Source organism: Lactuca sativa, chromosome 5 (assembly GCF_002870075.4).
Source record: "Lactuca sativa cultivar Salinas chromosome 5, Lsat_Salinas_v11, whole genome shotgun sequence".
Lineage (NCBI taxonomy): Eukaryota > Viridiplantae > Streptophyta > Magnoliopsida > Asterales > Asteraceae > Lactuca > Lactuca sativa.
In genome coordinates, this window is record NC_056627.2 from 362,952,260 (window position 1) to 362,970,883 (window position 18,624).

Here is an 18,624-nt window from a genome sequence, read left to right on the forward strand (position 1 = left end):
CCATATAATACATAAGTTTCACAACTAATACATAATATACTTTTGTATATTGTAAATTTGTTACATAATATTCAATCATTTTATTGACTTTGATTACATTAATGCGTGCATATATGCATGATTGCCGTTGAATTAGTTTTAGTTATCTATAGTTAATCATTAATAACTTTGTGAATTTATAAGGATACTAGGCGAATGCTCGCGCGTTACGCAAAAATACCTATATAGTTGAAATCTTTATAATTATATGTTTTTTTTTAAATATTATAATAACATTGTTGTAAAATTTGATATAATAATTCGTATACTAAATTGATATAATATATTGATTATTTTGAATTATATGATAATATATACATCTATTATAACTGTATAATCTCAACCGTTTGAATGATTTCTACCCGCGAGTTACTCATGAATAAAATTAAATATAATATATGACTTAATGTTATTTATACTTTTTGTTATTGTTAATTAATTTTTTTAAATTTATTTTCCTAACGTTTTAATTTCTATCATTATAATTATTTAAAACATCAGACATTATGTTTTGATTTTAAAGGTAACAATATAATCATTTATATAGAGTTATTTTTAACTATTGTTATTGTAAGTTATTTTAAGTTACTTATTTAAAAACTTTTAATGATTATACAAATATCTTTAGAAAAGATTTTAGTTAAATTGATATTATAATTTAGCTTTTGCATTTAGCTTTAAATTGATAATGGTTTATATACAGCAACATATTAAATCTAATAAATTAATTATAATATGTTAGAAGTTAAAAAAATAACTTTATAAGTAGAAGTAAAGATTTTATTTTAATATTGAAAATTATTTTATATATGATTATACTTTAGGTTTGATATTTATTTAATCTTATTAACCAACTTATAATCATTATTACAAAGAAATTGAAAAGTCATGAGAGTTTCAAATGAATGTGGTGTAAAGAAAAATGCATGAGAGTTTAAAATGAATGTGATGAAAAAAAAATGTTTTCTTTTATAATATAGTATGATATTTACAAAGTGTTATTAGTCAAAATAGTTAATATGAAAAATATTAAAGTTTTACAAAAATTTTGGTGTAATATGATAAGAATGAAAAAGCAATAGAAAAAAAAAAATAGTCCCTACCCCAGCGGTATTGCTGCCGTTGAAAAAAATAAATATATAACGACGCATGTACAGAAAGATACACTAAAATGATGTTTATGTACCATTTAATTATTAGATAGATGCACCGTATTCACATCGGTTTGACACAAATATGAGATTTAAACTTAAAATCATTAACATATAAAAAAACATCACTTTGGTAAATTGGTTGAGCAAGAAATTACACGCATTGTAGTGCGTAGCTAGCTAGGTGAGCAAATGTTGACATATGTTGTTGGAATTTACATTAAAACTTTTTAATTGATATATATATATATATATATATATATATATATATATATATATATATATATATATATATATATATATATATATATATATATATATATATAGAGAGAGAGAGAGAGAGAGAGAGAGTATATATATATATATATATATATATATATATATATATATATATATATATATATATATATATATATATATATATATATATAGAGAGAGAGAGATCATTTTATATTTTTATTATATCCCCTTGTATATCTATAGCTTTTACATGGTTTAACTTTTTAAGTCATTATCTCTTAATTAATACGATTCTATATGTTGATATTTGTAAAAAGAACAATTAATACAAAATAGGTTCTTATATAATAAATTAAACGCTTCTATCTATATTTAATTTTGTGAGAGGAAATTAAAACGAAGTTTTTCAGGTGGCATGCAGTGATGCATGCTGCATGCATGCACCTACACAGCTCAAATTACAGAATAAAGACATTAATTATATCACGATTTTAATTTATCTTCCCAGAGGTCGAGTCAATTCGAAAAATCTTTGCTCGTTCATTTCAAGCAAGGAGAAGAGTTAACGAGTTATCTTCACGAATTATCATATAATTTATTACATATTTAAGCAGTCATGAAGAACCTTTTTTCTTCTCCAAGCTAGCTAGCTCGTTTGCTTACCTAGTTCTCGTATTTAGTGACTTCTTCATTATCTAGATTTAATTACTTGAGTCTTGGGATATGTTGTTGTCGATTTGGTCAATCTGAAAACATCATAATTATTTATGTACAAAAAGCCATTTGAACATTTGTCGTACGTAAAAGGCTAACCCCAAGAAATTGGAGAAGAGATACCTTTCAGTCCACTATTTGCTCCTCCTTTCCACACCTCGTGCATGACTGGGTCTTATACTTAGGCTTGAAGTATGCAGTTGATGACGGGAGTTAACTATTGCAATAAGAAAACTGCAACTTCCATGCAAAAGAACAATTACTATAGGGTAAATTACACAAATGGTCCCTATGGTTTAGGATAAGTTGCGCGTTTGGTCCCTAACTTATTTTTTTAATTCGAAAGGTCCCTAATGTTTGTTTTTGTTACACGTTTGGTCCCTGTATTACATAAAAAGTCTATTTTCCCTTGATTTTTTAATTTATTTAAATAAATACACCCCCAACCCTACCTCCTCACCTTACCTTACTTACCATACCATTTTTTCCCTTTTTAAATAATTGTCTTTTTACATAAGATAGGGACCAAATGCGTAATAAAAACAAACAATAGGGATCAAACGTATAACAATAACAAACAGTAGGGACCTTCCGAGTTAAAAAAACAAGTTAGGGACCAAACGTGCAAATTACCCCAAACCATAGGGACCATTCGTGTAATTTACTCATTACTATATGAAATTGAAATTTTAGTTTAGAACATTGAAGTTATAATTTTTTTTGCTATGATGAGAAAACTATTTCGTTTAAATAAAATATTGCTATGGTTGAAAACCGTATTGTTACAGATTCTTTATTTTGATCTTGAAATAAGAAGGATCGTATACCATTTATGAATATCGCCATCCAAAGGATAACACCGAAAGCCAAAATCTTGCCAATAATGAACTTGCTCTTTTTGGACATTGAAGTCGATACAATTATCATTGGATCGAATCCGTTAAGTACAACTTCATCTTTTCTTCCATCGACAACACAAATAATTTTCCTACCTAACAATTGCATGTTCTCTATGATTTCATCAGGCACACCAGTAACTTATTACTTGACTAATTAGTCATTATGACTATTTTTTTTTTTCAATTCCATCATGTAACAAATAAAATAATTCAAAAGTCGGTGATGATCCTAGAAAAACTATATCTTTGACAATCATAGCCAATTTGTTAGATTATGAAACATTTATCACTGCCAACTATTATTGATAATTGGTACGATATTAAAAGGGAAAATAACACATACGACCTATGAACTTTTTAGGATTTACCTTTTTAGCGACTTAACTTTTTAAGTGACTTTATGAGGGAACAAACTTTATTTTGTCGGGTCGATTACATCATTATTTCATTTATGACAAGGTCAGTCGGTTATATTTATGCCACTTGTGTTGCTTAAACCCCTTGGCTTGCTGACTGTGTATATTGTCCATTGTCGTGTCATTAAACAATGCCACATATTAATTTGTTTACTCATTGTTCATTATATAGCTTTACTTAAACGAGATATTTTCCCGTCGACTGTTCACCACTTCCATCTCTTTTGATAAACCCTTACTTGCTTTCGTCTCCTCAAACCTCAAATATTGATCCCATATTCATCCAAGTCAATGTGCACTTCCAAGGAATCTTTGCAAAATACCTCATACGCTATACCGGAGGGATTACTGATAGGTTGTCGGACATCGATTTCGCAGGCATGGACAAGACCGTTATTATGAGTTTATCGAAAGGTTCACTGGAGAAAAGTGCGAGAAGCTCTATTACTGCCAACCAGATATTGATTTTCCCAAAAGTTTGACCTTAATTTCCAATGAGATGGATTATGCCGATTTTATAGCAATAACTTATGAATGTGGTGTTATACTCCCTATGTATGTAGACCATGTTGGTAATAGTAACATGCAAGAATGGTTGGATGAACACAAAGAAGAGGTTGTTAACAACATAGTGGAAGAAGTGATTGATGGTGCAGGACTAATTAAGGAAATTGAGACAGGCCATTTGGATGAGGATGAGGGTGAAGATGAAGATGAGGATGACCATGGGGCTGAAGATGTGGATGCTGATGAAGATAAGGATGACTATATGTGAGAATGCATGTTTGGGTGAGCCTTTAGAAGAAACCATGGATGAAAATGAAGATGTTTATCCTGAGTTGCCAAATATTTTCAATGAAAAGATGCACTGGAAGGAGCAGGAACCTGTGTTAGGTATGAGGTTTGAAAGTCCTAAACAATTGAAACACATGCTCTGTAACTATGTTGTTGCAAATGGTTATCAATTATGTTTTGTGAAAAATGATAGTAGATGGTTGCTAGCCAAAAGTTATGATGGAAAATGTACATTTAGGGTTTGAGGTTCATAGACGAGTGATGATAAGTCTTTCCAAATCAAGTCTCTTATTAGTGACCATAACTGTGCAAAGAATTTCAACTTCGGATCAGTTGTCACGTATAAATGGATGGGAACCCACTTTACCCAACACTTTTTAACAATCAAAAGATGAGTGTCAGATTACTTAGAGAGGAGGTGAAAACCACTTTTGGCATTGTTGTGAGTATGAGTCCGTGTAGGAGAGCCAAGAAGTATGCATTGAGTCTATTTGAAGGCACGGTTGTAGAAAATTATGCTAGAATATGGTCATACTGTAAGGATATTAAAAGATCAAATCTTGGATCCACTATTAAAATTTATGTGGATGCAATGCCTGATGGTAAGAATTACTTCAGCAAGATTTACATATGCTTTGATGCACTCAAACAAGGGTGTAGGGGAGGGTGTAGAAGGATCATTAACTTGGATGGTTGTTTCATGAAAAGTTTTTCTAGTGTGAGTTGCTTTGTGCTGCTGTTAGGGATGCTAACAATGGAATAATCCCAATTGCTTGGGCAGTTGTTTGTGTGGAAAACAAGTAGAATCGGAAATGGTTCATTGAAAATCTTTTTGAAGATTTGCAGTGTTGGAATGAAGGAAGTGGTTTGGTTTTAATTTCTGATCAACACAAGGTATGTTTCTAAAATATTAAACATAGTATAATAAATATTTACATTTTTAACTTCACCTATTCCTGGTACATATGCAGGGTTTGGTTGAGGCAGTCAAAGAAGTATTCCCAATAGCAGAACATAGGCAGTGTGCTAGGCATATATATGCCAATTTTAGAAACAAGTTTAGTGGAGTCAAGTTTAAAAATTTGTTTTGGAGAGCAAGCAAGGCAAAAAATGCAGCACATTTTAACATAGTCATGAAAGAGATTGAAAAGTTGAATCCTAAAGCCGTTAACCATCTTATGGATAAAGATCCAAAGACTTGGTCTCTAGTTTTTTTTAGAGTTCACAATTCATCTTGTGAATCTATGGAGAATGGCTTTTCAGAGAGCTTTAATAGTGTGATTTTGGATGCTAGGAAGAAACCTATTATCATCATGTTAGAGGACATTCGTATATATGTGATGCAAAGGATAGTGAGTATGAAACTAATAGGTCAAGGATGGAATCGTTATTCTGTTTGTCCAAACATCAAAACAAGATTGAGTATTCTCCAATATGACCAAAGGTTTGCACACTTATTTATTCATACATGCCTTACCTCTCTCAACACTAAACATTTGCATTACATTATGTAGGTATTGGCAGGTTGTGTCTTGTGGGGGTATGAAGTTTGAAAGAAGGAAAATGGATGAGTCGTATATTGTTGATGTCACAAATAAGGAATGCAATTGCAGGTTATGGCAACTAAATGGGTATGGTTGTGTTCATTCTGTAGCTACATTAGCATATTTAAACATCATACCTGATGGGTTATATGTAGACCCATTGTACCTGGGAGCCTTCTTCAATAATAGCTACAAACAGTCCATTAGTGGCATGAATGGGATGGACATGTGGCCTTCTACAGACTTTATACCTCCATTGCCTCCATTAAAAAGAAGAATGCCAAGCAAGCCAACCATGAAAAGAATAAGAGATGCTTGTGAAAGGTCTGGAAAACACATGGTTTCAAAGGCAGGGTAAAAGGTTTCTTGTGACATATGCAAACAGAAAGGGCACAACAAGACCACTTGCACTCAAGTGCTAAGGCCTCCTAAAACTAATGTCACAAAGAAACAAAAGATCATGCAAACACAAGAGTCAGTGAATATGCAAGGGGGTGGAGAAGATGCTGTTATGGGTGATGTAGTTGAGCCATAAGCTGAGGAAGTTATGAGGGTAAACAAATTTAAGCAAGTGATGATTGTTAATGAAGCTAAGGAACTGGGCAGGGTTAATCAAGTTGTTGGGCATGTGTATACTACACGTCAACCAAGCAAGAGGAAAAAGTCTGAGAGAATTCTTAAACTAAAACTTGCTAAAATAGTTGAAGGTGAAGGTAGTAGTGTTGGATCGCCAATGGAGTTAGATTAATTATAGTTTTAATTATGTGTTTGTTATGTGGATTGAACAAGGGAATTTATGTTTGTTATATTCATGTATGTTATACTAATCTTAACATTTGATATTTGGATTCATGTATGTATTTACATTATGTATGATCTTATTTATATTAGTGTGTACGGGGTACTTTAGTCATTACAAATATTTAAACATGTAGAGGTAGTTTAGTTATTTGAGATACTTAGGGCATGCTAATGTTAGTTTAGGGGTACTTTAGTCATTCAAATACGTTAATCCAATAGGTGTATGTTATTTCAAGTAATTAATAAAGTAGGGGTATTTTAGTCAATCAAAGAAGTTACCATTAGGGGTATTATTGTCATTTTAATTAATTACACAAATAGAGGTATTTCAGTCATTATTTTTAGGGGTATTTCCGTCATTATTTTTTTATGTTACTTAACCCATTAGGGGTATTTCAGTCATTATTTTTTATGTGACTTAACCCATTAGGGGTATTTTAGTCATTACTTTTTTATTTGACGTAACCCATTAGGGGTATTTCATTTCTTCCTGGCAATTATCTAAGTGGGCAACCACAAAAACAACAAAAAAGAACTTTTCCATTATTTTCCATTTCTGGGTTATAGACAACGACAAATTTGGGTATTACATGCCTCATGTATTAGATTCTTCTTTTCTGACCCATGTCCCCAACATAAACATTGGGGTTCATTTTTTGTTTGTTAAAAAGTTTGACTTTGTCATGTGGTCCTAGGAAGAATATCAACAAAAAATCTAGGTATTACTTAATGACACATGCACATTTAGAGCTATAACAAGAACATTTTAACTTAACCAACATTTCATTCATGGGTTTGTGTTACATCTTTACATCAATTACACAAGTTAAAATAGGATTTGTACCTGCATCTAACATACGACGACCATCGCCTATGATTACCATCAAAAAACAGATCATCACAGCAACATGATCACAAAAACACTAACCACGACCACCAAATACTACTACGAGAAACAAAAACACAAGGAACAAAACACCATACAATTAAGGACATTAAACCAGATGCACATCAAAACAAAATACCAACACATGATAGAAATGTCTTAATCTAAAGTTCTTCAGTCATTTTAAGAACTTGTAGGTTAACACCCCCATGACAACAACATCAAAAACCCCAATAACCCATTTGAATTTGTTGCACTTGTTTTTCCCCAAGACGATTGTAACATCCTGATTCCCATGTATCCTATGTTAAGTTTTTATATTGAATTTATGAGGGGAACTCGGCGAGTAGGCGCACTGACTCACCGAGTGGGATCGCGCATTATTGGTCTGATTTAATGAAGGACTAGGCGAGTTCATGAGTGGACTCGGCGAGTCCACGCTGTTTAATGAAACCATAAATTCTCGGGTTTGGGATCTATCTAAGGACCCTTATAGCCACGATTTGCGGCTACCAGACCCTTGACAGAAACCCTAATAGTGCCTGAGCGTTTGAGAGAGAGAAAAAGCCATTATTGGACCTTTGTGGGTTTGTTTTGCAAGAAGAAGTTGATTCCAGCTTAGAGGAGGCCAAGGAGGTTGCATATTTATGGATTTCAAGCAGAGGGCATCATCTTTGAGGTAACATATCGACCCTCTTTCAGTTTTGTTAAAGAATCCATGGATCTAGGGTTTCCTATACCCTTTATTGGGTTGATTTGTTGAGAATAAGGTCCCTTATCATGTTAGACTTCAGATCTGGACCCATAGTGGTCCATAGGATGTTATTTATCTTGATTTATGTTGGGTTATGGAAGAAATGGACTTAGAGTGTTGTATTTGGGACTAAATCATCAAATAGTGTCATTTGGACGTTGCATGAGTATCAAGTTCGAACCTTTACGTGTTTATTGAGCTTGGGGAGGTTAGATCTATGGATTAGAGGAACAGATCTGACCTCAGAGGGTCATTTGAGTTTGAGCATGGCGGCAACTCGCCGAGTCCATAAGTGGACTCGACGAGTCGAGTCGGGGTTGCCCCGCGATTCGTGTCAGGTGTAACCCGTAGAGTGGAAGGATGACTCGACGAGTCAAGAGAGGCTGAAAGGATTCAGAGAACCCGCATGGACTCGCCGAGTCGCCCATGTACACTCGACGATTCGGGTCAAAGTTTGACCATTGACTTTCGTTGACTTTAGGGTTTCGGTCAAGACTGATTCAGGAGAGTTCAGGGTAGGGTAGAATGTCCTTCTACCCAGTTGTAGAGATGAGATAAGGGAGAGAATTCTGATCGGGATGTTATTTGAATAATAGGAGGAGGCTAAGTCGGGACGTCGAGCACGAGAGTTTATACGACTTCATTGAGGTGAGTCTTCTCACTATACTATACCTGGAAGGGTACCTATGTGCGACCGAAAGGTCTTGTATGCTATGAGATGTATGTGTTATTTGTTATGTGATATGTATGTGCTATTTATGGTATGGACCGGAAGGTCCAGATGATATGGACCGGAAGCTCAAGAGGGTACGGACCGGAAAGTCTACCGGAGTTCGGGACGGAAGTCCCCTGAGACACTCGAATCGGAAGATCCCATAGAGTTATGGTCTGGAAAGGCGTATGTGTGGTATGTGGTATTTTGGGGAACTCACTAAGCATTTATGCTTACAGTGTTGTGTGATGTGTTTCAGGTACTAGTGACGACCGCGGGAAGGCGCCAACATGATCAGTACACACACGAGGAGTTTTACATGTTATGATCTTGGGATGTAATGTTATGGGTTGTTATGTGATACAATGATATTTTTATAACTATTATGAATTAAAGATTTTTTTTTTAAATGTGAAAAATTGTTTCGAAAATTTATGTTGTTACAAGTTGGTATCAGAGCCTTGGTTTGAGGGATTCGGGTGCATCTTTGGATGATTCTGAACTCAAACTGAGGATTTGAGAAATTTTTCTTAAAATAAACAATTTTTCTAAAAGAGTAAAAGTTTTTGAGGAAGACAGAACGGAGCAGTGTGTGTACGATCAGCCAACGCCCGAATGATGGTTTCCCAAAATACCATTACACTATGTGTTATGAGATATGTTATGATATGATATGCATGCTAGAGTTGGCTAGATATTCATATTAGGACTAAACTGACCTGATTTTGTGATGCCTTAGCCTAGGAAGGATTGTGCTGCTATGTGATGCTTGAGAGCGAGTAGGTAGCAGTGAGGGGCTGATAAGAGGTCTACCGAAGGGTAGCCTATGCTAGTGAGATATAGAGTACTTGTGATCTAGGATCCAAGGAGGAGGACTTAGGGTGAATACTGATGCGGTGTAGACGGTAGTATAAGGGCCCGTACTACCGAAGACACCGGAGCAGTGCACACTCTAAGTAAGAATCCTTTGGGTACTAAGGAACAAGTAGGGTCGAGTTATCGAGTGCGAGCATGCTCGAGCGAGTCTTTGATATTATTATGTTATATTTTAGAGACATCATGGTTGGGACACGCCACAGACTTGAGGCGAGCGGTGTGAGTGACGAGGAGCTTCGTCAGATGATCCACGATGAGGTGGTGGAGGCGATCAGGGCCGAGATTCCGGAGATGTTTGGGTCTATCAAGACCACACTGATTGAGACTTTTGAAGAGCGGTACGCCGCGATGACTGAGGCTGCTGCTGCTGATATTGAGGGATGATTCTATACGTGTTCATGTTTGGAGCATCTGAGGGTTCGATTCGCGTTGAACCAGCTTCGCTTGGGAGTGAAGGACTGGTGGAAGTTCATGACGGCAAGCTTCACAGTTGCAGAGATTTTAGAGGTGACCTGGGAGAGGTTCACCACCATATTCAGAGATGAGTATGTTCCCCTGGTGGAGAGGGAACAGTTGGTTCAGGAGTTCTTGACCCTCAAGCAGGGTACTGATTCGGTCACTGTGATTACCAGGAAGTCTCATGAGAGGGCGATGTTCTGCCCTGAGCAGGTGTCTACAGAGCAGGCACGTATGAGCTGACATTTGGGCATTCTGAGGAGAGACATTCGGGAGTTCGTGTCGAACTCGACGTACCGGACATTTGTTGAGCTCCAGGAAAATGCCCGGAAGAGGGAGATTGAGTTTGAGACTCAGGCCAGGGAGGAGGCCGAGTCTCAGAGGATGGATCGGCGGCCGGCTTAGTCTCATCCGGCAGCCAAGCGGACCAAGTCCGCTGATTCGAGGACTAGAGGCCAGAAAGGCCGCACTTGTGGGAAGTGCAGCAAGGGGCATGAGGGGTCTGTCGATCGGGTGCTTGCTACAAATATGGCAAAGATGGGCATATCACCAAGGATTGCCCCAAGGGATTTATGGTTTCCTTTCACTGCAACCAGACTGGGTATCGGAAGGTCGAGTGTCCTCAGTTGCATCACGGGTCAACACAGGGATCTGTGCCAGTTGCTAGGGTTACCAAGGTTTGGCCAGTGAAGGCCGAGGCACCGAAGGCTCGTGGGAGAGCTTTCCAGTTGACAACGGAGGAGGTCCGCGCAGCGCCCGATGTTGTCGCGGGTATGTATTCTTTATTTATTTTGTTGAGTTGAGATATTGTGCTTATATGATGATATGCATGGGTACTTTTCTTGTGAATTATGTACCTGCTTTGGTGTTATTTGACTCGGGTGCGAATCGGTCATTTGTTTCCTTGGCATTTAGTCAGCACATTAGTATCCGACGAGAGGCATTGATTCGACCTCTGCAAGTTTCTATAGCTGACGAGCGAGCGGTGTATGCTACAGATGTGATTCGAGGATGTATGCTTTATATCTTCGGTGTGGAGTTCCCGATAGATCTGGTCCCGATTACGATGGGGGATGTATGTGTTATAGTGGGCATGGATTGATTGAGCCAATTTGGAGCTGTTATAGACTGTGAGTGTCAGTTGGTGACGATACGAGACCCTAGTGGGGGAGTACTTACAATGTACGGCGAAGGTACCCGATGTGGGTCATCGTTTTGTTCGGCTGCTAGGGCGAGATAGAGTTTGCAGCAGGGCTGCAGCGGATTCGTAGCCTATGTGATGGACACGCGAGTGGCCGCTGGGAGGCCAAGTTCGATTGATGAGGTTCCGATAGTGTGTGAGTTCCCGGATGTTTTTCCCAAGGAACTGCCAGGTGTGCCTCCCGAGAGGCAAGTGGAGTTCCGTATCGATTTGGTTCCAGGAGCAGCGCCTATCGCCAAGGCGCCTTATCACCTTGCGCCGCCAGAGATACAGGATTTATCCTCGCGGCTTCAGGAGCTGCTAGGGAAGGGGTTTATTCAACCAAGTAGCTCGCCATGGGGAGCACCGATCCTTTTTTTCAAGAAAAAGGATGGTTCACACCAGATGTGTATTGATTACCGGGAGTTGAACAAGTTGACGGTCAAGAATCGTTATCCGTTACCAATGATCGACGATTTGTTCAATCAGTTGCAGGGAGCGTCTAGGTTTTCCAAGATTGATCTGAGGTCTGGATATCACCAGATGAGAGTGTGTGATGAGGATATCCATAAGACGGCGTTCAAGACTCGTTATGGGCATTACGAGTTCGTGGTGATGCCTTTTGGGCTCACCAATGCACCAGCAGCATTCATGGATCTCATGAAAAGGGTGTGCAGACCGATGCTGGATCGTTCGGTGATCGTGTTCATCGATGATATACTGGTGTATTCGAGATCTAGAGAGTAGCATGATGAGCATTTAAGGGAGATCCTCGGAGTTCTGAGATCGGAGAGGCTTTATGCCAAATTCTCCAAGTGCGAGTTCTGGTTACAGGAGGTCCAGTTCTTGGGGCATCTCGTCAAACAGAATGGGATTTTGGTCGATCCGGCCAAGATTGAGGCAGTCATGAGGTGGGAGATGCCAAGATCGCCTACCGAGATCAGGAGCTTTTTAGGATTGGCCGGCTATTATCGGAGATTTATCAGGGATTTCTCCAAGATCGCCGTGCCACTCACCAGGTTGACCAGGAAGGGTGTTGCTTTTTCATGGGGTCCGGAGCGGTAGACCTCGTTTGAGACATTTCGCCAAAGATTATGCGAAGCCCCAGTGTTAGCTCTCCCGGAAGGGATGGAGGATTTTGCGGTGTATTGTGACGCATCGATATCGGGGTTGGGTGCAGTGCTTATGCAGAGGGGGCATGTGATAGCGTATGCATCGAGGCAGCTGAAGCCTCATGAGACGAGGTATCCCACCCACGACCTGGAATTGGGGGCAGTGGTGTTCGCCCTCAAGATTTGGCGTCATTATCTATATGGTGTTCGGTGTACCATATATACGGACCACAAGAGCCTGAAGTATTTGATGGATCAGCCCAACCTAAATATGCATCAGAGGAGATGGTTGCACGTGGTGAAGAATTACGATTGTGAGATCCTGTACCACCCGGGCAAAGCCAATGTTGTAGCTGAGGCGCTGAGCCGAAGGGCGGAAAGTTCCCCGATTCGAGGCACTTGTATGAGATTGTCAGTGATGAATCCGGTGTTGGACACCATTCGGGAGGCCCAAGCTGAGGCCATGAGACCGGAGAACCGCAAGAGGGAGCGGGTGATTGGTCAGGTACTTGGGTTTGTTACCGATAGTCGAGGGCTGATGACCTTTCAAGGTCGGATTTGGGTGCCATATGCAGGCGGGGCACATACCATTCTGATGGAGGAGGCACATAGATCGAGATTCTCGATTTGGACCTGAAGAAAGATTATTGGTGGCCCTGTATGAAGAGGGATGTCGCCTGGTTTGTTGAGAGGTGCTTGACCTGTCGCAAGGTTAAGGCTGAGCGCCAGCATCCACATGGCAAGTTGCAGCCGCTTGAGGTTCCCCAATGGAAGTGGGAACAGATTTCCATGGATTTCATCACCAAATTGTCGAGGACTGCAAGGGGTATCGATGCAATTTGGGTGATCGTCGACCGGCTGACAAAGAGCGCACATTTTCTTGCTATTAGTGAGAGCTCTTCTGCCGAGAGGTTGGCAAAATTTTATGTGAGGGAGGTGGTATCGATTGTGTCCGATCGAGATGTGCGTTTCACTTCCAGGTTCTAGAAGAAGTTCCACAAGGATTTGGGTATGAGGTTGCATTTCAGTACCGCCTACCACCCATAAACGGACGAGCAGAGTGAGCGGACGATTCAGACGCTCGAGGACATGCTCCGAGCATGTGTGTTGGACTTCGGAGGAAGTAGGGACACGTATCTGTCGTTGGCTGAGTTTTCGTACAACAACAGCCACCATTCTAGTATTGGTATGCCTCCTTTCGAGCTGTTGTATGGGAGAAATTGTCGGATTTCCATTTGTTGGGGAGAGGTAGGGCAGCGTGTGATGGGTAGCACTAAAATAGTGCTTCAGACGATAGAGCAAATACAATAGGTTAGATAGAGGATACTGACGGCTCAGATTCGTCAGAAGAGTTATGCGGATCGACGAAGATCCGAGCTGGAGTTCCAGGTGGGGGACCTTGTACTCCTGAAAGTATCTCCTTGGAAAGGAGTGATCCGATTCAACAAAAGGGGCAAGCTGGGGCCCCAGTACATCGGTCCATTCAGGGTAACCGCAAGGGTGGGCAAGGTAGCATATTGGTTAGAGCTACCTGCAGAGTTGAGCCAGATTCATGACACCTTCCACGTGTCGCAGTTGAGGAAATGTATAGCCGACGAGTCGCGCGGTGGTATCTTTGTAGGATATTCAGTTGGATGCGAGTTTGAATTATGCGGAAAGGCCAATTGCGATCTGGGATCGGAAGATAAAATTTCTGAGGAACAAGGAGGTGTCACTGGTGAAGGTCCAGTGGCAACATCGGAAAGGGTCCGAGCTGACCTGGAAGCTAGAGCTAGAGATGCGGGAGTAGCATCCAGATTTGTTTGTCAAGTAGGACTTCGAGGGCGAAGTCTGATTCTAGTGGGGGAGAATTGTAACATCCGGATTCCCAGGTATTCTATGTTAAGTTTTTATATTGAATTTATGAGGGGAACTCGGCGAGTAGGCGCTCTGACTCGCCGAGTGGGATCGCGCATTCTTGGTCTGATTTAATGAAGGACCCGACGAGTTCATGAGTGGACTCGGCGAGTCCACGCTGTTTAATGAAACCATAAATTCTCGGGTTTGGGACCTATTGCAGGACCCTTATAGCCACCATTTACGGCTACCAGACCCTTGATAGAAACCCTAATAGTGCCTGAGCATTTGAGAGAGAGAAGAAGCCATTATTGGACCTTTGTGGGTTTGTTTTGCAAGAAGAAGTTTATTCCAGCTTAGAGGAGGTCAAGGAGGTTGCATATTTGTGGATTTCAAGCAGAGGGCATCATCTTTGAGGTAGCATATCGACCTTCTTTCTGTTTTGTTAAAGAATCCATGGATCTAGGGTTTCCTATAACCTTTATTGGGTTGATTTGTTGAGAATAAGGTCCCTTATCATGTTAGACTTCAGATCTGGACCCATAGTGGTCAATAGGATGTTATGTATCTTGATTTATGTTGGGTTATGGAAGAAATGGACTTAGAGTGTTGTATTTGGGACTAAATCATCAAGCAGTGTCATTTGGACGTTGCATAAGTATCAAGTTCGAACCTTTACGTGTTTATTGAGCTTGGGGAGGTTAGATCTATGGATTAGAGGAACATATCTGACCTCCGAAGGTCATTTGAGTTTGAGCATGGCGGCAACTCGCCGAGTCCATAAGTGGACTCGACGAGTCGAGTCGCGGTTGCCCCGCGATTCGTGTCAGGTGTAACCCGTAGAGTGGAAGGATGACTCGACGAGTCAAGAGATGCTGAAAGGATTCAGAGAACCCGCATGGACTCGCCGAGTCGCCCATGTGCACTCGACGAGTCGGGTCAACGTTTGACCATTGACTTTCGTTGACTTTAGGGTTTTGGTCAAGACTGATTCAGGAGAGTTCAAGGTAGGGTAGAATGGCCTTCTACCCAGTTGTAGAGATGAGATCAAAGGAGAGAATTCTGATCGGGATGTTATTTGAATAATAAGAGGAGGCTAAGTCGGGACGTGGAGCACGAGAGTTTATACGACTTCATTGAGGTGAGTCTTCTCACTATACTATACCTGGAAGGGTACCTATGTGCGACCGGAAGGTCTTGTATGCTATGAGATGTATGTGTTATTTGTTATGTGATATGTATGTGCTATGTATGGTATGGACCGGAAGGTCGAGACGATATGGACTGGAAGGTCAAGAAGGTACGGACCGGAAGGACGATACGGGTAGGACCGGAAAGTCTACCGGAGTTCGGGACGGAAGTCCCCTGAGACACTCGGATGGGAAGATCCCATAGAGTTATGGCCTGGAAAGGCGTATGTGTGGTATGTGGTATTTTGGGGAACTCACTAAGCATTTATGCTTATAGTGTTGTGTGATGTGTTTCAGGTACTAGTGACGACCGCGGGAAGGCGCCGGCATGATCAATACTCAGACGAGGAGTTTTACATGTTATGATCTTGGGATGTAATGTTATGGGTTGTTATGTGATACAATGATATTTTTATAAATCTTATGAATGAAAGAATGTTTTTTTAAAATGTGAAAAATTGTTTCGAAAATTTATGTTGTTACAACGATATTGACATATGACACATGTAGTGAGTACAAATGCTTCTTCACATCAACAACCATGTTAGACAGATCGATCTGACGTGCTCTAATATCATCGAATTCATGGTTTAGGGAGTCGAAGTCTCTAGTGATGTTGCGTCGTAGTTCACGAAGGTCGTTTGCAATTTCTTCCCTCACAAGCGACACCTCCAACTATGTTTGCAACGGATTGATCGCCATGTCTTCATTGGTGACTCCGTTGGAGACATTTTCAGCCATGTGCCGACTGTAGTTGGGTGAACAACTGTGATTTGGAGATGATCATGAAGGCATGATTTTGGCGATTGGTATTGAAGTTAAGGGTGCAGTTAGGGTAACCAGGTTTCGAATTGTGCCATTTTAGGGCACATTCTTCAACTTTTTATACGGAGGCGGGGGGGGGGGGGGGGGGGGACAGTGTGAATGTGGCCACTATATTTCACATTCAAAAACGACGTCGTATGGGTCATTGGACGTAACAATTTGGTCATGTCATCGATGATGTGTCAAATTGAGATGATGTGGCATGGTTACCGGATATAATAAGTAATAGGTACTAAATTTCTCGGTTGAAATACACTTTGTTTCCTCATAAAGCCACTTAAAAAGTTAAGTGACTAAAGGGTAAACCCTAGAAAGTTCATAGGGCATATGTGTCATTTTCCCAATGTTAATATATATTGTCATGGTTAGAATAATATGTCGTTTAAATACGATTTGGAATATCATATATTATTATAACTGTTGGATTAGTATCTAAGCCCGTAACTATATTTGGTATGTACTTGACCTAGTTGTGCATGGTCATTTTGGGTTGCCTTCACCAAAACAACATGATAGGATGATTTATGAATAAAGAGATTATTATGATTTATTAATATATTATATGAATAATATATTAAAGGAGAAATCATATAGTTTAATTAATATTAGACAAGAAATAATTAAGAATTAATTTTGTGGCTATAAGACATTAATTAAATAACGGGGACTTAAACTGTCAAATGTGTGATAGTTAAATATTGGGTTGAGAAGGATTATGGACTAGGCATGGACGAAATTAGGGATATGTCCATCCTAATTTTGGCCATAAGGGCCCTATTCCAGAAGCTTCCTTGGATTGCTTAAGGCCTAAGTTGTCCATTAGGGTTTTGACTGAAACCCTAGCAATACCAGTATAAATAAGACCCTAGGGCATCCAATTTTCGGCCACTTGAAACCCTAGGAGTCTTGATAGCCGAAATTGTGCTATCCCGTCTCTCTCAATTAGCATCCTCTTGCTTGTAGTATTTGTAAGCCATTAGAGGAGTGACACTTGTGACTCTAAGCTCCAAGACAAGAAGATTCAAGCTTTTGAATAAGAGGTAATCATCTAGATCTGCTTTCAAATGTTAATTTCGAAATATGCATGCTAGATCTAGGGTTTATAGGTCTTGGATGAATTGCATGTACAATAGAGAAACCTAGATCCAAGCATTAGGGTTTGCATGAGCACATCGGATGTTCTTTTGGCTCAAACCATCAGTGGTATCAGAGCTTTGTTTGGTTTCTATTATATTGATGCTTTACATGCTTCATCTTCTGAAAAAATCGTTTTTCTACCCCCTGCTCGACCTGACTCAGCGAGTCACTAGCTAAACTCGGCGAGTCAGCCCAACTCGGCGAGTCTAGTTAGTGACTCGGCGATTCGGGGAATAAGACAGAGGGATACTCAGGATTTTCTTGCTGTTTTGCTGAAGGATAATTACCACAATTGTTTTTGACTAATAAAATCCGAATTTTATTGTAAGTATATGATTATCCTTACCACAACAAAAGATAATTACCATTTAATTGAATAATAAATTCCTTATGTGATAAAATTTGATTATTTGATTTATTTGTTGAATTATCTTGTAAATAAAATAGCATAGATCAAATTTAGATAATCATTAAATTAAATGTTTAATTCAAATTATTTTCAATTTGATCCTATGTGTTTTGAAAAGTTCAAAACTTGCCCTCAAGTTTTGAAATAAAATTTTTTTAATTAAAAGTTAAATTTGAACTATTTAAATTTCAAACCCTAGAATTTTACAAGTTTAAAATTCAACATTATACTATATTTATTATAAGATTAATATATATATATATATATATATATATATATATGTGTGTATATATATATATATATATATATATAAAACTTAAATGATAGTCTTACCGTTAGTAGGCCTCATTCACAAAGCCGGTCTATAAAGGGGGTATAAGGTTATGGCCTATAAAATGGCCGGGTATCCACTCTCACCCACCTCTTCCTTGATTCGTGGAGGGTCATTAGCCGAATGGGTAGGATAGGGTAACCCTTTCCTCACTAAAATTATAATGAATTTATAAAAGTAACTAAATGTTTTACAAAATTCCCAATCTTAGTTACTTTAGGCAAAAGTGAATTGATGCAATTCCATGAAATTACACTTTGTACCCTTGCTAAGACGTTAGTGGAGCGTGTGTGGTTAACCGGTACACTAATTGGGCTCAAA

At 39.1% G+C, this 18,624-nt stretch overlaps 1 protein-coding gene across 1 annotated transcript; it reads left to right on the top strand.

Annotated features, from left to right (window-relative positions):
* Positions 1-4,600: 4,600 nt before the first annotated feature.
* LOC111897504 (uncharacterized) lies at positions 4,601-6,333 on the top strand. Its single transcript, XM_023893457.1, has 5 exons — positions 4,601-4,972; positions 5,059-5,148; positions 5,226-5,698; positions 5,769-6,138; positions 6,184-6,333. Exons 1-5 carry the CDS (start codon positions 4,601-4,603, stop codon positions 6,331-6,333), a joined length of 1,455 nt encoding a protein of 484 aa, XP_023749225.1.
* The last annotated feature ends 12,291 nt before the right edge of the window (positions 6,334-18,624 follow it).

Excerpts from the sequence above, each read along its gene's own strand:
- LOC111897504 (XM_023893457.1), top strand. The coding sequence starts at position 4,601 with ATGGATGGGAACCCACTTTACCCAACACTTTTTAACAATCAAAAGATG. Across the intron at positions 4,973-5,058 it reads TCATGAAAAGTTTTTCTAGT|AATCGGAAATGGTTCATTGA; the intron begins GTGAGTTGCTTT and ends GAAAACAAGTAG. Across the intron at positions 6,139-6,183 it reads AAAGGTCTGGAAAACACATG|AAAGGGCACAACAAGACCAC; the intron begins GTTTCAAAGGCA and ends ATATGCAAACAG.